The 22824-nt window shown below is 38.6% G+C and overlaps 1 protein-coding gene across 1 annotated transcript in view; it reads left to right on the forward strand.

Moving 5' to 3' along the window:
- The first annotated feature begins 1053 nt into the window (after positions 1-1053).
- The window catches only part of cacna1db (calcium channel, voltage-dependent, L type, alpha 1D subunit, b), a 76990-nt gene continuing 55219 nt past the window's right edge, over positions 1054-22824 (forward strand). The window contains exons 1-3 of the mRNA XM_061057488.1: positions 1054-1309; positions 2801-3269; positions 3582-3687. Coding sequence (XP_060913471.1) covers positions 1282-1309; positions 2801-3269; positions 3582-3687 — 603 coding nt within the window. The 5' untranslated portion in view covers positions 1054-1281. The remainder of the gene's footprint in view (positions 1310-2800; positions 3270-3581; positions 3688-22824) is intronic.

The raw sequence follows: 22824 nt of genomic DNA on the forward strand, positions 1-22824 counted from the left end.
AAGAAAACCACTAGCAGCCATCACAACAGTCCAGATAGTGGATTTTTTCACATAAGTACTTGATCGTCAAATAAGGATTTTGCTTTCTACCCCTGGCTACCCCTGGACCAGCCCCCATTTAAGTGTGTCCTTCATGCAGTATAGGCTACTTTGGTTGTTTACAAAATAATATTATTAAACAGCATATTTGATATTTGATGTTGATGTTATTTGGTCTACTTGAGCTGTATAGCTGCCTGCCTCTGCCCCACCCCTCCTCACAGGGAACATTGGAGCAAGGATTATAATCGGAGGATTAGGCTACGCGCCACTGTGAAACTGTTATCCTCCATAAGAGGCACAGGTAATCCAATCACTGGTAACCTTCCAGCGCAGCTCCTACATTTTATATCAACTCGAATCTCCCCGGAGTGAGGGCAGAAGTCGGCGCAATGAGGCCTCAGAGAAGAGCCAGGTGACAGAATGCCGTTCATTATAAGGGGAAGACCCCTGAGGGGTAAGTCCGAGTACCTGGAATACTCTTGGGGCTTATCTGGATGGATAGGATGGAGTCATGGTGTTTGTCTTCCAATCCAGAATTATCCTTACAGGAGAAAGTCATACTTACATACAGTGATCGCGAATTTTCAGTGATCTAAAGATTTATTTAGCATTCAACAGTATTTTTTATAGCGTAATGCATTTCAGCATTCATTAAAGGAAAAAAATACCGTAGATGTTGCCTTGAAATATCTTTCAATATAGCCTATCTGTTGCTGTTTTTTTTTTGTTTTTTTTTACTAGTGGCCTATCTTTTTAATTTTACATTTTTTATTATTTGTTCTTCAATTAGGATAAATCGTTGTTCATTCGTAAAAATGTTTTAATCCTGCTGGGACATATTTGAAAGTTGACATTTTGAATAGGCGTAGCCACTTTGACTTTGAGTGGGCGTCAACAGGTGCATTTCCACTTTGAATGTGATCAAATTGTAGCCTATCGAAGGCTGTGACTGCTCAGAGTCCGGCCACTGCTTATTTTGACCCCAGCTTCAGAGAGAACAACACACTAGAGTAGATTTACTGCTGCGATCATCTCTCCTCCTCTCAGATCCGTGGTGAATCTGCAGGCAGGCACCCGGATGTGTCGAAAATGTGTGGCGCGCCTGTCAGGATTTACGTTTGGCAAACATTTTATAATTCAGGTTAAAAACTCGGCTCAGGCTCGCGCGTCGACGCCTTGGAATCGTTTTTCCAACGATGAGTTGGGTTTAAAACGGATCTTTTCGATGTGGACTCGAGGATGCAAGAAGCAGATGTTCAGTCTGAAGGTAAATGAAAAAGCGTGAGTGAACCAAAGGAGCAGAGTTACAGCGCTGAAAGAGAGAGAGAGAGAGAGAGAGAGGGAGAGAGAGGGGGCGAGAGCGTCCGTTTGGTTTATTCTCTGGATGTCTCTAAACTCTGTGATGTGTTATAAATCGACATGCTTCACTTTATTTCAGACCACAGAATGAGTATAATTTTAAAATAACAATGACAGTAGGCTAATGAAAGCAGTCGTCAATTCCATTGGGAATCGAGTTGTCTGTAAAATGGCATGGCTATTGGCGATTGGTAGGCAAACTTATTTAAATGGTCATTTTAAATCCATACAGTTTGTGCTTTAGAGTCGTACCATCCCCGGAATGAAGTGAGAGACGATCCATCAACTTTCATCTGAATCCCTTTATTACCTGTTGCACCTGTTACAATCTGGAACGAGGAGTGTCGGCTCATTCAGATCAAACTTTGAATTTTTGCTGATATCAACCTTTCTTTGTCGTATCTAATCAATTTGATTGGACTGGCAAGAAGCCGGTTATGTTAAACCAAACTTTAGTTTTATTGACATAAAAAACCCCCGTCATAAATTGAAAAAACAAACAAACACAACAACAATTCAAATTCCTTTCCATTAGTCGTCTTAAATATTTTTCTTCCTCAGTCTATGAAATGAGGCTTCGTGTTTGGTAAAATCGTCTGTGACTTTGATTTTAATCAACTCAGTGTGTGTGTGTGTGTTTTTTTTTTTTAAAGAGGGCAGGACATTTTGGTTGGCTTTGTTACAGTTGTCGTTGATTTGATTCTGCTGTGGAGATGCAGTGAACCACAGTGACTCTTTCAAGGGCACTGTCTTTTTTATCCATGGTTCCTATTGATTTTAATGACTCTCTCTCTCTCTCTCTCTCTCTCTCTATCCACTGTCTCTCATCCCTACTTTTCCTTCTTTTTCTCTAATTCATCATCTCATTCTTCCACACAGATTATTTCTACATTTAAGCCAATCAATTCAAGTTCAATTTCATCTTCTCTTATCCTAGTGGACCGTTTAGCTACATTTTAATCCAGTTTTAAAGTTTTACATGGAATAACTTTTATGTGGGACACACACACACACACACACACACACACACACACACACACACACACACACACACACACACACACACACACACACACACACACACACACACACACACACACACACTCCTATTATAACATGTTTTTTTTCCTGCTGAAGACACTGACATTTTATTTTCTGATTAGATAATATCTAACATAATAGGAAAATGTAATATTAAGATTTCATAGGCTTACTCTAAAGCTTAAAAAAAGGTATATTTTTTAGAATACGACACCTGTAATTTGAAAAGTTATTGCTAAAACTGCTGAATGTCAATGTGACAACACTAAAGAGGATTTGTGCAAGTTATCTTTTGTTCACTCTCACAGTTTGAAAATGTTATATACATTGATATCTTTGTCCCACTTTCTCTCCTCAGGGCCACAGTATGCCAGCAACAAAAGGACAACAAACTCCAATGAAACCTCTGAGCTCTGGTCAGAAAGCAACACCCAACTGCACCAGCTCCATTCACTGGACCCCCTGCAGGCCCCATCCAGCACTGGCAAGCCTGTCGGCCCCTCTCATGGCCTCCTGGGGGCCGATAGTGACATTCAGGACCCAAGTGCCACTAGTTCTGGTGTCAGTCCGGTCCTTGCTTGGCATGCTGCCATTAATGCTGCTCGCCAAGCAAAGGGAGATGGTGCAAAGCCCGACATGAAAACACAGCCCTCAGTCTGCACCACTGGATCAGCTCCTGTGGGCTCTCTGGCGCAGAGGAAGAGGCAGCAGTATGCCAAAAGCAAAAAGCAGGGAGGCTCTACCAACAGCAGGCCACCCAGAGCTCTGTTCTGCCTAACATTAAACAACCCGATCCGCAGGGCCTGCATCAGCCTGGTGGAGTGGAAGTATCCTTTAGCAAACAAACAGAGGCCTGAGTGATTGAAAGACTTGGATTTATTGTATGGATAGATAGCTTCATAAAAAGGTGACAGTGAGTGTTTAATTAATTAATGTAGAATATGAAAAGTAATGTTAAGTAACTTTTTAGGTTCTGCCACATAGGCTTTAGTCCTTCTTTCATTATTATCAGGAACATTGAATTGCCTTCCTTTAATTCTTTTAATGATTATCAATTTGCCATGTGACTTTATCCAGTTAAACTATAATCTTCCTAACTTCAGATACACTTTTTCCTTAACAGTTTTTCCTCTTTCCAGACCATTTGATATCTTTATACTATTGTCTATATTTGCAAACTGTGTGGCCTTAGCCATCTACATTCCTTTCCCTGGGGATGACTCCAATTCTACCAACCAAGAACTGGTGAGTGGCCCTGGATAATAATGATTAATAGTATACAAATTGTATTTGTAACATTGGGTTTTTCTGTTATATGTTGTATATAACACAACATACCTTTTGAGCTTGAGTGACAATGACAGCAATGTGAATCTGTGATGGCAGAGATCAGCAGATTTTAAGGATTTGCTTAGGAGTCTTAATTGTTTTTTTGTGAGATGGAAAGGTGTGTTTTGAGCTCTATTGGATTATCAAATGAACCCATCATGATAACTTGTCTGAGTGAGTATAAGTGGACTTTATATCTTGTAGTCTATGTGTATCAGCGAGTGGCTGATAGCTTGTGTTTTTAAACAAGACAAACATTTAAAAAGCATTGGAAGTGGTGAGATCAGACGATGAACTAGACTGAAATGCCTTTATATTTGACGTTTGAGCTAAGTAGTTAAACAACATATTTAACAAGTAAGGAGAAGGTTCAGAGCATTAATGTAAGACGTACTTAATGCAACAGTACCTGAATTTGTTTGAGTTGAAGAGATTCAGGACCAGGAAATTTCACCTTTTAAAGTGTGAGTTCCCAAATATAAGCAATTCTGCTGCATTTCTGTAAAGTCTCATAGTCAGCAGGTTTCAATGGAGCTATTGGCTGCAACTGCTTGTTTTTTTTTATTTTTAATTCAGGTGAATCTACCCGTTTGAAAATACTATTAGTGGTTCACTTTAAAAAGTATGAGGCATTGGATTTTTTTCACGGCTTTGCATGTTCCATTGTCACTGTCAGGTCACCTTGCAACTGTTGCTTGTTTAATGTACAGGTAAGGATAAATGATTTGCTGCTTGTTCTATCACCTGCTAGAGTACACACCAGGGGTTGACACAGTCCCCTTGCATGGGGGTGATTGGCTTGTGTATGCGTTGTGTCAGAGGGCTTTCCCAGCAATGTTTGAACTGATGTGTTGGGTTTCATCGCTTGTGACGCAAGGAAACAAACACACACACATACACACACAAACACACACATGCACACGGCGGTTCATACCTATGTGATAGAGAATGTTTTGAGAACAGCAGTAAGGTGAAAAGATGGTGAACCAGAGTCAGAAATATGTTTCTTTTGGTACTACCATATGTAAAAGTGCACCCGACAGCATTAAATATAACGTATAATCAGTGTTAAAAAGAGCTCAAAGTTCAATCCACACAGAATTTAAATTTTTTGAGCTAGGTTCATTGTCCAAAAAATTAACTAGTTCAAATTACATTTGTTGTTGTTTTCTGCTGCGTCGAGCTACTCTTTTCAGTAAAGCCTCACAGCTAGAATCCAGACCCGGTCAAAGGATGAAGTGACTGGGGGGGGGGGGGGGAGACAACATGGCGAGTGGGAGTGTACAGTTAAACAGTGGCTTATTAGCTTATTTCTGTTTTTTTCCATCCCAGAGGTGACCATATGAGTTTTTTTCATCAGTTCAGAAATGTTCCCTAACTTAGATTTTACACATGGTTGTGCCTCATATACATTATAACCATAAAGAATATTTTGGGTAGAATCAATGGATTTACTGGTAGCTTTAATGACTTGAAAGGTCAATAACACAAGATGACTGTTTCAAGTCAGGTAATATTATCAGCTGTTGTAAGACAAAATTAACTGTGTGTGTGTGTGTGTGTGTGTGTGTGTGTGTGTGTGTGTGTGTGTGTGTGTGTGTGTGTGTGTGTGTGTGTGTGTGTGTGTGTGTGTGTGTGTGTGTGTGTGTGTGTGTGTGTGTGTGTGTGTGTGTGTGTGTGTGTGTGTGTGTGTGTGTGTGTGTGTGTGTGTGTGTGTGTGTGTGTGTGTGTGTGTGTGTGTGTGTGTGTGTGTGTGTGTGTGTGTGTGTGTGTGTGTGTGTGTGTGTGTGTGTGTGTGTGTGTGTGTGTGTGTGTGTGTGGTTGATTTGTATTTTGCTGTTGCCATTGTTGCCCAGGGACAGATGGAAATTAGCTAGCTAGCTAAATCTGGTACAAAGCATCTCTTCTCTTCTGAGACTAATGTTTTTTTTGTACACTGTCCCTGATTCAAATAAACGATTAAATTAAACTACTATCTCTGACATATACTGTATGTCGGTTTGAAAGAGTTACAAATTCCTCCTATTAGAAAGCCTTTCATTCGTCTTTATAAAATGACCCATTAGCTTGACCATTTAGCTACTCTTTAGATACCATTTGTGCCAAGGTTCACTAACTTTATCTTTTCAATGATTGCTACTGTTTCAATTCACTCTCCTCCTGCTCTCTCTGTCCCTCTGCTTCAATGACACACGCCTTCCCCCTCCTGAGTCCCTGCCTGTCAGTACCACACACACACCTGTCCTCCCTGTACTTGTGGCTGTATAACAGCTCATGACCCACAGAGCTGTCCGTGGTGCTGAAATGACAGCAGTATGTTCAAACATGTTTGAATGATGTTTGTGGGGAAAAGAGACTGGATCACAAGCTTTAAATATTTTTTTCGGGGAAATTTAAGAGATGGTAAATTTACGGGCAATGACACATATACCTCTGACAATGTTTTTGTTGTTTCTGATATTTTTATAGCACATTTTATAGCTGCTTCCATCCACTCGTGTAGTCATCATTCACTCACAAGTTTGACCCAAATCAAGGCTATAAATGATATACTATTCAAATGTCTTATTTATATAAATGTCACAAGGATAGATTCTATACAAGAAAGGGCAAGAGGTGTGTGCTCAACTGTAAATTATAATAAATACATCAATTAAACATTTTCATCAGTCTGCACATAACACATTTGCCATACCATACAGAGGTGGTTGGAGTTGTGATAGAGGCTTCGGGGGTCTGGATTTAGAAAACTATTTTATTTTCATTAAAAAATGGCTGCTTAATTAACAAACATGCACCAAAACAACTGTATGCAGAGGGAGGCAGAGAGGGGGTGAGATCGCTCAAGAATACATATTGTCCATAAACAGATGTTTATAAATGGTTAAAGTAGCATACATACGGCCTAGTGATTTATTTCTACTTCAAAAACAATAGTTAAGCAGGGCCCAAAGAAAGAGCTAAAGATCTTTGTAAGTGACTTCATTCACTAGATAACTGTCCTGGACAGAAAAATTCAGGATAAAAGCAGAAAAACAGATCCAACTTTTGTTACGAAAACCTTGAGCAGTCCTTCACTGTGCCCAGAGTGAACTAAGGTCAGGTTCTCTCAGAGGTAATTGTTCGGTTTGGCACCTCGTTTTTGGTGTCACAGTTCGACGTGTTTGGTTCAACATAAACATGTTTACAGCACGGTATGAAGAAAGTTCTCTAGCTTATTTACCTATCCATGACAATAGACATGTTGGTTGAACGCTCTCACACATGATGTCTCTGCTTTGTATGTCGTGTTGGTGCTATTTGAGATTTTCTCGTGTAAATAAGAGACATATTTGAGCTCGCTTTGCAGACAGTTGTACTCACAGAATAATTGAGAAATCCAAGAAGTATGTACGTGAGCTTTTTCTGTTGGTGAAATGCTTCTCTTATTTTATTTGCATATAAGAATTATAACATTTATTGTTTTCTGCACTCACATACCTGGCACTTGTTCAGTTTTTGCTGGCCGCGTGCAGGCATGCATGGATGAATGTATAGGTTGTTATTTGCTTTTATCGACTGAGAAAACAGCTTACTGTAGTCAAGATCAGACTGTTTCTTTTAAGATGCCCAGTTTGATTTATTCAACCTCAGCTCGCCTGCATTGAGTTTATTCATTCTATAATCTCTCTTGTCTTTTTAAGCTAACCCCACTAATAGAATCTGATTCTTATTCTCATTTTATAAACCAGAATATCCTTAAGCCTTGATCATATAGGCTCAACTTATCATTTACAAACCCCTTACTCTTCTTAAGCAACTCTTTTGTTTAAGTTAACCTTTGGCTCCAAAAAATAGTGAGGGCCATATAAAACGTTGTGTTTTAAAGCACTCAGCAAATCAAGTGGCAATGTAATGATGGCTACATTTACTTTTTAAAGAAGTATATACTTGGGAAGTTATTTATGCTTTTCAGTACATTAGCTGATAATTATGACAAGGTTACTCTTTCCTATAGCAGCAAAATCTGATCATTTGTAGAAGACAGGGGGAAAAGTAATCATCACTTCTCCTGTAGACAGAAAATGTTTTAAACACAATTCACATGTAAAATGGTACAGATGTAACTCTTTGTGTTACTTAAGTTGATATATTGTTCCTGTAAAGTTTAAATAACAAAAAGGCAAAAGTTTAGGGCCTGTGTGTCCCATTTACGGCGCAGAGTTTGAGAGCGATTCGCACCGTCGCTTATTGTTGCTCCGTAATGAAAGTTGTCCTCCACTTCCTTTGGGTCTGTTAAAGAAAGCTCTTTGTAATTAATAGTTGCTGTTATTCAAAGACATATGAAGAAAGAAAGAAATAAAGAAAGAAAGAAAAATGACAAGGAATCCTTGAAATTGTACCCTCCATTGTTGTCGACAAAACTGATATCAGAAGCCCCGCCGCCTCTTGATTGGTCAATGAGGGGAATGTGACAGTGACTACGTTTACATGCACACCATATTCCTGTATTAATCGGAATAATGAGAATATTCTGATTGCGTAGGAGTCATGTAAACACCTTATTCCAATTGTCATAACCCGATTAAGCTCATTTTCCGATTATTAAAAACCCGAATAAGACCCCTGGTATATGCCTGTATCAACACGAATATTGGGTCATGTAAACGCGTTAGTCGGAATATACTCTTGAATGTGCTACTTCAAGGATCTGTTTACTTCTGCGCATGTTCAACATGGTGAGAAACACGCACAAGACGTTACACTTTTGGGCCGAGGAGGAGACAAATTTACTACTACTCGCTCCCATCAGTCCTGGCTGAACTTTCATCCATAGTCTCCGTGGGGCTCTGGTTGGTATCCATGGCGTAACGCGTAGAGCTCAGTTTACCATTTCCTCCCGTTCTCGTCGGCGAGTGTTCCAGTCACACTTTGATGGAGAAGTGATACGAATATTACACAGTATATTGCAAAAGCAAGCATCTTGGACTATTTGGTGGAAATGCCAATACAGTGCGTGCCAAAAGAATGCCCCTAGATGACGTCTTGTCATGACGCTACTACTACTACTACGGTTTATTCAGAATATGCTGATTAACATGTAAACGGGAATATTCCAGTAGATCAGCACTCCGCGGAGCATGTAAACACCTTTTTCGGAATATTGCCTTAACCAGAATATGGACCTTAATAGGAATATGGTGTGCATGTAAACGTAGTCATTGAGGAGTGCAGCGGTCTGTTAACTGTTGAACTATTTTCAACTGAGAGCAAGTGACGCTAAAAACGCTGCACTGCACTGGTTCTGTTTTGAAAATTGGCACTGTTATAAAAAATAACAGCGTTAGTAGACACAGTATTTATTTGGCTGTAATCCTATAGTTTATTAAGAGAGACAACAACAAACTTGAAAAACAAAACAAAAATAAAGCACTTGTAAATTTGGCTATTTATTTAGACTTCATTACCGAAAATCCTTTCTCCTCAGACCACACCTTTAAAGCCACAAGAGTGAAAGGACTATTTTTTTGGTAGTAGTTTAATCCTTAGGTATGTGTAGCCATGTCCTCAAAAAACTTTTACCATGTAGTACATTCATTGGCTTTTTCTCTGAGGTTGTCAAGGGACCTTCTAAGCTTCATAGGGCATCGTGTGTGACTCTGTGTGTGTGTTTTAACGTTTGTGTATGGAGTGCATTTGGAGCAAGCGTGTGGGGGACAGAAACAGAAACGTAGCATGCTCCCTCAACAGATGGGGATTATTCATCTTGTCCAAGTCTACGGTCATCACTCACTACCCGATGTGTACTGTGTGTGTGTTTCTGTGTGAAAGACAGAAGCAGGAAGTAGGAATGTTTGACACGGCAAGGAAGCGAAAAGCTGCACAAAGATAATTTAGGTCACAAATGAGATATCAAATCACCTCTAATTTGTTTTCCCATATTGTATGACCACTTTAAATGTGTTCTTCATTTTTCATTTGTGGTGTAAAACTTTGTTTTGTATTATCAAATATGTCATATTTTTTGGTCCTGATCCTGAACAGACAAAACAAACCATCCCAAGATGATCAAATCTAGATTACCCCGCAAAAATATAGTAGATGGATTTGAGCTTGTATGGTGCCTTTCTAGTCTTTTAACTACTCAAAGTGTGTCTAACACCACATGTCACACTTACCCATTCACACTCCATTCACACACTGATGGCAGAGGCTGCTGTGTAAAGTGTCCATCAGTATTAAACTCGTTCATACGCAACAGCTCTCTCATTCAGTTTCAAGTAAGGCTACTCCTCCCATTATTAATATATGAAACAAAGCTGCTGGAGTGTTTTCAGTTTCATTGCTCAAGTGAGTATGGAGATAGAAAACGTGGGCAACAGTGAGGGACTGAGTGTGCAGGAGGAGAGAGAAAGTGTGCACATGCGAAAAAGTCATGTGTGCATGTTTGTGAGAGAGGAGGTTGGGGGATTAGGCTTGGATGGATTAGTTGTCATTAAATGAGTGGAGGTTGCAGAGAGAAAGGGGAAAGAGAGATGGATGTGCTGATTGGTGGATAGGTGGAGGGATGTAGGGCAGGAGCTTACAGAGGGAGGGGCTTTTTGAGAGGAGGAGAGTAGGAGATTTAATAAACACTGTAAATGCTTTCATTTAAAAGCCCACCAACCTGTGTTTAAATTTCAACAAGAACGACTTTCCAATAGTTTTTCATCCAACATTTAATGTTGTAAACATGACAAAAACATCACTCTCGCCCCCCACCATCTAAAACTGATCTCATAAAGGCAAAAGTGGAAGTAATCAACTGAATTCTTAAAAAGTGTGATGGATAATTAATTTATATTTAAAATAAATAAATGAACAGTGCAACTTTTCAAGATTTTTGATGTAAAGGGTTTAATATTTATGAAGATGTATTTATAGCCATTAAGTTTAGGGCCCGACCGATAAAGAATTTATGGGGCTGATTGGCCAATACTGATATTGAGGAAATAAATTCTGATAGCGATATATCGACCAATATCTTTTTATGGATCTCTATTTGGTCTTGAGCTGGATGTGTTAAACCCTTAAATGCTGTTTCACAAACACTTAAAGACAATTAGCGGTAGTAACAAATGTATTTATACAAATGGAATCAAATAATCTAAATAGATCTTTAAGACTTGCTTCAAATTATCTTAGTAAGAGGAGAGCAACCATGGATAGAACAACATAAGTAGTGCTGTCAGTTGATTAAATGGTTAATCATTATCAGTTGCAGTAGAGGCTGTGATGATTTATTATTAACTCTTCATTGTTAATTTTAGCTTACTGGTGTTTACTCTTTGAAAATTTACAATATTACAAATGTGTCTCATCACTACTTGAATCGGTCCCTGCTGCCCAGCCAAAAGTACCTAAGCCCATCCAGCTCATTGCAGACACCACTGCACATATGCATCCCGTGTCCTGTGACACACTCACCAGAGTTAAAATGCAGCCAGTGAGGGGATAGATGTTTCATAAGCGGTAGCTGTGTGTTAATGACACTGAGCTTTTGTCAATGATATAGTGACACACAAGTCTGCAGTGTAGTCTTATATTTTACTGATAATCCACAGAATGATAGCAGGAAATGAGGCTCATGTTAAACAAGGTTTTATATCATGTAATCATTTCAGTCTGTATTAACCAGACGCACAGGTCTCCCTTCCTCGGCTGCATCACAGTTTGTCATCATTTAATGGTTAAAAGGGTAATCAAACATGCACAAGTTTTAAATTGCATATGAAGTTAGAAAGTCATATGATTAAATTGCATTGAAAATAATTAAGTTTAACACATTATGGTTTAACACACTGGTTAACACGTTAATGCTTACAGGCCAAATTATATGATCTCAGTTAAGTAATTTTATGGACACACGAGCAGGATTGGGAGTTCAAAGTGGTTTATTACAGTGGTGGGAACTAGCAATGTGCTGACTGGCTGGCTAGTTGAGGGGCAGTGGAGGAGACTGAACATTGGAGAACATATGGCACAGATTGATCTCCATTGACTGACTGAGACTCTAACAGGTGGAATAGTTTGCAGGTGAAGTGCTGACATGAGGAGCAGACTGTGGCTGTGATCTGGGAACAAGGAAAAAACTAGAGCCCGATTAATCGTCTAGCCAATAATATCGGCCGATATTAGCATATCAAGTGACTATCAGTATCGGCTAATTTTATCTCTGCTTTACGCCGATATCACTAGATTTATTTACCAGTCAAAAAGCATTTAATTTGAGTATCATTGAACTACACTAGCAGTTCTCTTTCACCAGCAGAGTGTGCTGTATGGATTACAATAAGCATTATTCATTCATTTTCCTTTTCATTTTACCTTTTATTTATTCTCGAGAAATCATTGACAGCAAGCCCTCGAGAGTACAATTAGAACGAATAGATGACAAAAACAACGAAGACAAAATACATAGATTATAAAACCTGAAGAATAAGCGGCAGAGCAGGTTTTGCAGTTAACAACATTTACACTCATGAACACAGTGATTTGTGATCCGGTTTTTAAATTGACCCATGGTAACCAGTCTATTGAGTTTTAGCGTGTTTTGTACTGTGTTCCAGGTGTGTGCAGCACAATAGGTAAAGGATGTTTTCCCAATGTTAGTGTTTAATTGTGGGACCCTCAACATTAGCCAGTCACTTGATCTAGTCTGATACTGATTATCAGCCCAGATTAATAGAGAAGTGATGTATGCTGGTGGATTACCGGTAACTGCTTTATAAATAAATTGCAGCCAATGCCTGTCACGTCTAACTGTTAGTGACGGCCAACCATCTTTGTCATACAGGATGCAATGATGAGTGGAATATTTGTCACCAGTGATAAATCTGAGGGCGGAATGAGGAACTGTGTTTAATGATTTTAGGATGAAGGCAGAATCATGTCTATAAGTGACGTCTCTGTAGTCCAGAACAGACAGGAAGATGGCATCAATTATCCGCTTTCTGCTCACTAAAGGGAAGTTCACTTTCTAACTGTACAAATACCCAATTTTCTGTCGTAATTTTGTGGTTAATGTATCAATGTGAAAACCAGCCAGACACCAAGATTTTAATACTGAGGTACTCTTTCAATAATATGACCTCCCAGAGTTGTTATATTCAAGTAATTGGTATTTCTGGCTCTTGTAAAGATAATATATTTAGTTTTGTTTGCATTCAGTAATCATTTTAAGTCATAGAGTGCATTTTGTAATTTGTAAAATGCTTCTTGTAAGGTTTTGATTGCTAAATGTGCTGTCTCAGCAAAACAATACACAACTATTCCGTCAGCGTAAAGATGGGCCTTACAGTTTGTTAATACAGATGCAATATTATTAATGTAGATTGTGAACCTCAAGGGAACCAACACCGAACCTTGTGGAATCCCTTTTGATAGCGGTAAGTATTCAGAGTGGTCAAATTTTACAGTCACACATTGCAATCTATTAGACAGATAATTCTGAAACCATTTACATTCGGGATCACCCTCCAGAGTGTCAAGCAGTAATGCACATACATGCATAGTTAATTTCCAGTTGAGTGTAAGTGTTTGATAACTGCATTTGAGGGATCAACACAATAAATATGTATATCTTTATCTATCTGTACAGATAAATCTAAGAAATATATCAGTATCAGATTTTTAATCTCCCTGATATCTACGTCCTTATCGGACCCAAAAATCCCACATCAGTAGGGCCTTTGAAAAAAGGTCAGGTTAGAAAATCACTGAAGAAACACTGGGGAAAAAGACTTAGACTAAATGGTTTAGAGTAGCTATAACAACCATCGAAGTAGACGGAAATATCTGGCGATAAATAGAGGTCTGGGTTTTGAGGTAGATAAGGAGATGAGTTGCAGGTGTGTGATGTTGCCAGGTGTCTGGTTTCACCAGCCATGCCCTCAGACACACACACACACACACACACACACACACATACACACACATGCACACATATGCACACACAAAACAGACAGGGGAAGGGAACACATGGGAAACAGGGATGCACAGGGAAAACAATAAGATCACAGCTAGAGCTCTGACAGCCTCCACTCAGTTTAGAATTCAGGAACCAATCATACATATAATGGGTTCAAACAGACTTTAGAATACATTGTCTCTTAACATCATATCTATTTTGGAATTTTTCAGATGTTTCTGACATTTGCTGTTATAACATGCAGTCTGGCATTTTTAAATGAATTGTTTTCCACACTTGAACACTTTTCTCTCTCTCCCTGTTTCCCCTTATCTGTTAGTCTCTTCTCTCTAATTATCGGTTAACACCTTCTCTGCAGATCTTTCCTTATTATTCAATAATAATTATATGTAATTATGTTGTTTGAGTTTCAGAATAAGAGGAGTGCATGTGTGTTTGAACACCTTTTTGTTTGCACCTCAGAGTGGTCATGCTCAGTAATAACTGGCATAGACGACATGAGCAAGCAACAATAATGATACAACAATCCACATTTAAACAGAGAATACATACTAATGAAAACCACAAAAATATATATTGCATATTACCAGTATAGCACAAGATCTGCAACAAAACACAACCAAATGAGATAAAAAATATATTTTTTTAAAAGGAATATAAAAACACCCTAACACTGTTGCACAACCCGTACAGCCATAAGAAGCCATCAGAAGTCAGATTGAGGCTATAAATCACACCCCATGACAACTCCATGGGTGAGTTTATATAAGACTCACAGTTTAAATCATAGTAGGCCTTTGGGTCAAAACTACAGTAGGCAACATTATTTCATCAGCATTTTTGCCTAAATAACTGATTCTGATAATTGCATGTCACTAAAAATATGACTTTTTACTTTTTTGATCTTTGACAAAGTTGAACATATAATGTTAATTTAACATGTGTCTATCTGTGCTCCATCTGCTTCTGCAGGGTATTAGACAAAACGACAAACAGAGAAAATTAGTTCAGGGACTATAACTTCAGTTTGGGGACCGACAACTGGCTGCAAGTTAATGTTACTCATGTTGAGTTTAAGAACTCACAGAGACAGTGAAAAGGAGAATAGTGTACGCAGTGTGCACCATTTGTTAATTTGATAAAAATATATTTGAATATTTATGTTTTTTAACTTAATTTTCTTCCTTGTTGTACCGTGTATCAACATGGCGCCTACACACACTACTTCATCACTGCTTTCTTTTCGCTTAGACTGAACAGGGATTAAGAAGCAGTACATTTAATTTGCAACATGATGATAAATTTGACATCAATCCATGCATAACATGCAGTCTGAATGGATCAGGGATCGACTGTGATCAGTTGCAACACTAACCAGTGTACATACACTCATTCAAGTATACAGTTTGCTTACGTACGAGTAACAATCGTGTGTGTGTGTGTGTGTGTGTCTTTGTAAGAGAGAGAGGGAGAGATTCTGAGAACAGAATAACAGGTTGCATCATCTTTCTCGCAGTCTGGGATTAAAGGTTTAGTGTGGAAGGAAAGGGAGATGAGGGTCACACTGAAGCAAGTGAGTGTGTGTCTGTGTATGTGTGGTGGTGTATATGTTTGTAATCACATATCTGGCAAGTCCATTTTGGTCTGTTTTTTGTAAAGAAAAAAAGCAAAAGTGAGAGATTCAGAGTGATTCTTGCTTTGGAAACTGAGTTTGTATTTTGTTAAATGGGCATTACATTAGTCTTCAAAAGTAAAGTAAGTGTTTACAGATAAGAAAAAAGGGATATTGAAATATATCATTACATTTGTAATATTGCAATGCTAATAATTAATATATGTGATTTGTTTACATTGGCATGTTGTGCCATAAAGAGTATTATCTGTTTATTTAAAGCAACTTAACTAAGAGTGACAAGTGTATATATATAGAGAGAAATCAATTGATTGTATTGGTGATCAGAGCAGCATGTGGCTGTTGTTTGACCCATCAAATTTTCAGCCTCAAGGGTAGTTTTTGATGCCAACATGCAAACTCAATCACACCACTGCACCCAGACACATTCAGCTCTTCTGTCACTTTTAGTGAAATTCACTCATTTCACTCATATTTGATGCTCTTTTGTGTGTCATCACATGACATGACAAAAACCTGGGAAATACACGGCTCAACTAAACGGTGTGAAAAATGTTTTACAAAAGATTACAAGACACAAAAGAGCAAGGTGTGTTTATCAGTTAGTCAGTGTGTCGACTGATGGGTGAGTGTGTGATGTATGGGGCGTAAAACAAACTTAACAGTTCGAGAGCGCAGGTTGACTCCCGGATCTTAAATACACCTGAGAGACTGACCAGGTCTGCCCAAGTAAGGCAGGAACCTCACACACCCACGACCTGTAGGAAGACAAATACAGACAGAAAGGGGAAAACACAAGAGCAAGGCCTGCACTGGAGAGAGGGGCTGTCAAACAAAACACTGGGTCCCAACCTTGAACCACAATCTAGCTTGTTCTCAAACCCTAAATATTATAATGAAGTGTATTTGAAGGTAAATCAGCTGCTCAGAGTGCATTTGCATCACAACAGAGGTTGATTACCCACATTTTCCTTGGGATAACCATAGATTGTAAATATTAATGGACGAAGCCTGAGTGACGTCACCCATCTGTTACGGCAGGGGTTTCCGGAGGCTCAATGGCAGCCGTCGCCATGTTGGAAATCCTGTCTCAGCCTAACTTTCAGTCAACCTAACGACAAGCTGAGAGCCGGAGCTGAGGCGGGTTTTAACCCTCTTGACCAACCGTTACATCACGTTCACCTGTCAATCATGTCAGCTACGCGCCTAAATATGGATAACATGTTTGGTTTTCAAAATCAAAACAAAAAACAGTACAGTGTGTGCCCATGATGACAATAACTAATCAGACCTATTTGTTTTTTGTACCACGCTGTTAACATATTTATTTATGCTGTAAAAACAGCTTTTTTTCCAGTCGTGTGTGTGAGCCTCCTGGAGCCTCAAGCGGAGATTCGACGAACTGCAGGATTTTGCACTTCCGCATTGGCTTCATTTTTCAAGACCGGAAGTTCGCTGCCCTATTGTAATATTAAATCAATTCAATTAATTAATTAGTTGATAACTGTGTGGTAAAACAGAGTGCAATAGCTAAAACTATGTGATATGTGTTAGAAAAATATATATGTAACTTGTAGTCTTAGCTTGACTTTGGAAGCCATCTATTTTGCATTGTTTTGTTTCTGATTTCCTGCTTGTTGTTGACAAACTATTTGATTACCATCAATTAGTTTTATCTGTTTATGTTTTTTTTTTAGCACCCTGATTAGTCAGCTGCCAGTTTTCATTTTAACTTGCCTTTATTTGGTGGTAATCCTGAGGTATTGGCATGCTTCTTCAGATTTTTGCAAAAGGCTGTATCTTTAGTCTTCTGTGATACACTGACCGAGCGGTCCACTGAGCTCTGCAATCCACCAAAGACTAGCTGAGTAAGTTAGCCATCTGGATAGGCAGATAAGGATTGGGGTGACTCTCTTCAGTTTGTTTCCTGTTTGAAGTTATGCAGAGCAGCATGGTTGTTTTTCTTTATGAGAAGTCTATCTTTTGTATGCTCACTCTGTGTAGCTACAGTTAGTACCTTTGTATGCTAACTGGTGGTAACTGCACTCCACATTTGGACTACACATCGCTTCTTTAAGTTCACTTTACTGTGACCGTCCCCCATCACTATAATGTTGAATGTGGTTGTGCAGTCCACATTTTGGTGTGGTCACTTGTTTGTTACTGCTGTTGTGTAAATAATATGGCAATTTAGTTGTTATTGACAGTTCTGGGATTATGTCACTGCACAGATCATTGGCTTTTAGAGTGGTGCGTGTGGCCTCCTAGCCTTCATGGTTTAGTTTAGTGAGGCTTGTTACCTACATCTATCTCAGTAACTTGTGTGTTTTGAAGAAAGTTTGTAGGTTTAGTGTTGTGGTAGTGCATTTGTTGGATCTTTGTGTGTGGCTGTTGGTGAATAATCGTTTTGCAGGTGCAACGCAGTTGCTTAGTCTTGGTGTTTTTTATCCTCATTAAATATGTCAAAAATGACCAATTATACTTTACAGAGGGAAATGCATGCCTCTGATAAAACCTTTATCAGAATTGTACTCAACACTATAATTTTCAACTTCATGTAACAATAAGCTGATTTGTGTCATAATGAGAATATGTGCACACAGTTGTGTATGTGGAAAGTTGGTATACAACTTTTGTAAGGTGCCTTAAGTGATTATATGGGGTCAATTGGCAATGCAAAAAAAAGGAAAATTGTAAGGAAGAGGTTTGAAAGCTGTCGAAATAGATGAGTTGTTTTTTGGGTGGTAGAAATGCAAAATGATAGAGATGCAATAGTGACCGTTTGTTATGATAAATCACCCTCTGGATCTGTTATTATGTTAATGCAATGTGTTTGTGAGATGGGTTCAATTCCAAGGAAGTTTCATTTTACTGTCTTAATTTGGCACTGAGATGGAGGTACTGACCTCGAGCTGTGACTCTTGTCATGGCTTCTAAAATTTTACATTGTGCTCCTTTTTTTGTTAATTTATAAACAAATGTATATTGTATTATTTTGAATTGTGTCAGTTTGTATTTCCTGTTGAATTATGATTGACTTGCCTATTATAATTAATTGGATCATGACATTGTGATCAGTTGTTATACCTGTATAGGCCAGTTACTTGGGAGCTACTTGATTCCCCCCCACCCACCATTGTGAATATTTGTGAAGGTTCATCTAGCTTGTGGTTTATCAAAGCTTGAGCTGAACAGCAAACAGCTTTAGTTGTAGTTCTTGCACTCAAGATCTTTGTATTAAAATTCAATCAATATGTACATAGAGTGCAGTGCTGCTCAGTCCATTGACAGAAGTAGACGTCCGAGATGGATGAGCACCAAAAGCAGTAAGAGAAACAGAAAAATAGAGAGGCAAAAACATGGTAAATAGTTATAGTTCGTTCAGGTCACCATTATGCAAAAAACACTTTACCATATTTTTCAAACACTAATATGTTCCCACTGTCTACAAACCTCCCAATTATGAGAAAAGTCCATCCTCTTTCTCTTTTGCCTGCTCGACTTTTAAGATAATGTGTGCTCAAACAGGTCGTTTAGAGATTTTCCCTTTGTGACATCACAAAGGGCAGTAACCCCGCCCCCAGGTGGGTGACACTCCCACAGCTAGGTGTTTGTTCTGCCCTCTGAGTCTGCCTTCTCACTGTAAACAAAAGGGCATGGTGCAAGAAAGCCCAACAGACCAAGAGGGGCGTGGTCAAACACCACTCATTTGCATTTAAAGCTACAGACACAGAAACAGCCTGTTTTAAGCAGGGCTGTAATCAAGGGGTTTATAGGCATGATGAAATACAGGATCAGAGTGGATTTAGAACAAGAAACTTAAAAGACATGTTTCATGGAGCTCTGAGACTTATCTAAACTTGTTGAAAAGGAGGATAATATGTGACCTTTAAGGACATGTAGCTGCTGCTTCAATTCTAGACTGACTTGCAGCAGAGCTAGAGTTCGAAACCTCTGTAGTATGCTAATGGTTGTGTAATCAAATAGGAGTTGTTAACTGAACCCTTGACCTAGTGACGCTTAAAGTCATTAACACTCTTTGTCAACTTTGGGCCAAAAACTGCAGTATATGTTTGTGATAAGTGGTGTGTCAGGCCACCACCTGTGTTAAGGTATCAGTTCAAGCTTAACAGACAGTAGATGGCTTCCTCAATACCTCTTTCAAACTTGTGAATGAAACAGATGGAACATGTTAATTTATGGAAAACTGTTCAGACAAGGATATGGATAGAACATGGGTAGAACAATAATTTCCAAATGCAGCCTTTGATGGACACAACCATCATCAACCAATTGTAATTGATTAAAGGAAAAAACTATTTTCACTGCAACTTGCTAAAAATACATAAACACTTATAAAGACTTTACTTGTAAATTAGCATTTAAAGAAACCTCAACCCTTGATTTGAAAGTAGAAAAAAACTCAAATATAAAAAAAAGCACATCTTGCAAATGTGTATTAAAAAATGCTGTCCAAGTTCTCATCATTAAATAAATCTAGACTGCTGATAAAGATATACATTGTAATCATCCGGACTCATCATAGTAGTTATTCAATGAAAATTTATAGTAGCTTATAAAGTTTTGCATCAGCAAACGTTTTGGTTCGTCAGGTGCTTTGTATATGAAATGACAAATGTATTTAATTCAAACTGTGAAAATTAATTGTGAGTAAGTGTAATGTAAGTAGCAGTTAAATGAATGACCAGTGAATGTTAAAAGGAAATAATCTCTCACAACTAAGCAGGTTTATGGCTTTTGGGGTAATTGAGAAGCTAAATCCCCTTAAAGCAGACTACAGTTTTCTCCTGGACAGCAGGCTGTTGGCTGTGCAGGTCAACAACTAGCACTCAAAGCTGTGGCATGTCGTCTTGCTTAAATTGTTACTATCAGAGTGATACGGGGTTCTTGGGGCCGAAACTGATTTTGATATTTGGAAAAAAAATATATATCGGGTGATATCTTTCTAAGATCTATGTTCAATCTGTAGAGATAGATATAGACATACATATTTATTGCATTTATTGCTCAAATGCAGATGAAACACTTGTGGAATATATATACATATATATATATATATATATATATATATACATATATATATATAATGAAGACAAGATGGGCACTCAACTGGAAAGTAACTGCGCATACGTGCATCCTTCTGGAGAGTGATAATGCTTGTTGTAATCCATATAGCACATTCTGCTGGTGACAGCCAGAAAGAGAACTGCTACTGTAATACAATGATGCTCAAATGAAATGTGACGTTACTGGTGAATAAATCTAGTAATATCTGCGCACATCTGTGATAAAATTAGCCGATACTGATAGTCACTGGATATGCTGATATCGGCCGATTAATTGGTCGAGCTCTTATAGTTATACTTTTCATGTGTAATTGAATACAATCTAATATAATGCTCATTGAATGTACACTCACTCAATCATATCTCGCATGGTGTTTGCTCACCTGTTCTGTATTGACATCATCTAGGATCTGTTCAATAACCACCACTGTGTGTTTTCAGTTTGCTTTCAGACTCCTTTGTTAACATAATGACATTTTTTTAACATGCTGTAAGTCAGATTGCTGGGTCTGCTTTTTTGTTTTGAGAATATTCTTGTAGTATGTAATTGTAGTTTTGTCTTTAAATATTTGTAATTTGATGAGTTTCTATTAATTTGTGGTATGAATTTCTGAGGCTCTGTGGAGTAGTTTTTTCAATGTAAATGCTTGCCTCCATTGGGAATCTCTTGGTTCCACCCTTTAAGTTACAATGCGCTTTATAATTACGTGTTTATGATCATTGTGTTTCTCCTTCACCTCTTCTTACATACAGTGCAACCTGCTGCCTTGACAACTGTGGCCATGGAAACTTGTGGAAGCCTCTTAACAGCAGAGGGAGAGAAAGAAAACAGAAAACAGGACAGGAGAGTGGTCAAAAGGGGGCTGAGTGTGAACACGAGTGGGAAGAGGAGTGCAAGGTGAATTAAGAGGAGATAGTAATATGAAGAATAGAGGGGTGACAAAAAGGCCAAGGACAATATTGCAGGTGTCAGAGAAGAATGAGGACAGTTGAAGAGGTTAAAAAAAATGAAAGAGAAGGGAACAATCATATGTAAGCGCAGGAGGAAGAATAGGTGAGAGGTAAAAGTAAAGAAGAGATGAATGAGGATGTATGAAAAGGAGAAAGAAATGAAGTTACTTTTTTACTTCTCCTCACCATCTGTTTTGAGCGGGACTTAGCACATGAATCTTGATGAAAACAATATCACACATTCCTGTTGACACTATAAAGCACAGCAGATCTCTGATGCTTCTCAGTTTGTCCATCGTTGTAGTAATTCTGGATAAGAAATAGATGTTGTCAGTTCATACCAGTGATAGCTGTTTTTTTCATTGAAAGATTTATTTTTGGGCTTTTTGTGCCTTTAATTGAGAGATAGGACAGTGGATAGATTCAGAAATCACGGAGAGAGAGAGTAAGGATTATGGTGATGTTTTATGTATGCATGCATCTTCTCAGTGCCTAAAATTGCTGGATACTGTATATCATGGTGCATTGAGATTTATAACAAATCTCAGGGCCTTGACTCATCATTGTACTCTATATGATCGAGTCAGCTGGCCTGCATTGTCTCAGCGTAGATAAACTCATTGGCATGTCCTTATTTATAAGGCTCATACTTAACCTGCTTCCCGCATACTTGTGTAACTGTATTCATGTGAAAAGTGCTGGGAGACACAGTCTTCACTCTGCAACCCAGTCACAAAACTTGTTGTTGTTATCTGTTCCCAAAGCGCGTCTTGAAGCGTAGAAAAGGAGTTTCAGGTTCGCTGCTCCGGCAGCCTGGAATCTCCTGCAGGATGATCTGTGTCTTGGGGAGCTGGTCTATTTAAATCATTTTTAAAGTAGATTGAAGGTGTGTGAGGAAGATGTTTCAGGTTGTAGATGCTTTGACTGTTGACTTTATGCTCTGTGACTCAAGACATGTTAAACTGTGTTTGTAATTACTGTGTTTTATGTCTGTAACTTTTTGTTGTGCTGCTGCCCCTCTTGGCCAGGACACTCTTGCAAATGAGATTCTTAATTTCAGTGAGGTTCTCCTGGTTAAATAAATAAAAAAAAAAACAAAGGAATGACTTGTGGGAAAGGAGCCACAGGTGGGTTTCGATCCTGGGCCGCCTGCTTGGAGGAGCAAAGCCTCCATACACGGGGTGTGCGCACTAATCACTGCGCCACCAGCGCCCCAAGTGATGGCTGTTTTGACTGTATTGGTTGCCATCTATGCTCTTTGGGATTGTGAAAACATGACTCAAAATTCCATCTAGCTAGAACAGGTTAAATTGGGAAACTATCTGGATGGATTTCGATAATTAAAGATCAGGGTCGTAATTTTTTTTAAATATAGACAATTAGATGTTAAATTTGCAAGCTAATATAAAACATTTTTGTGACTGAACTCACCA

Source organism: Labrus mixtus, chromosome 15 (genome assembly GCF_963584025.1).
Source record: "Labrus mixtus chromosome 15, fLabMix1.1, whole genome shotgun sequence".
Lineage (NCBI taxonomy): Eukaryota > Metazoa > Chordata > Actinopteri > Labriformes > Labridae > Labrus > Labrus mixtus.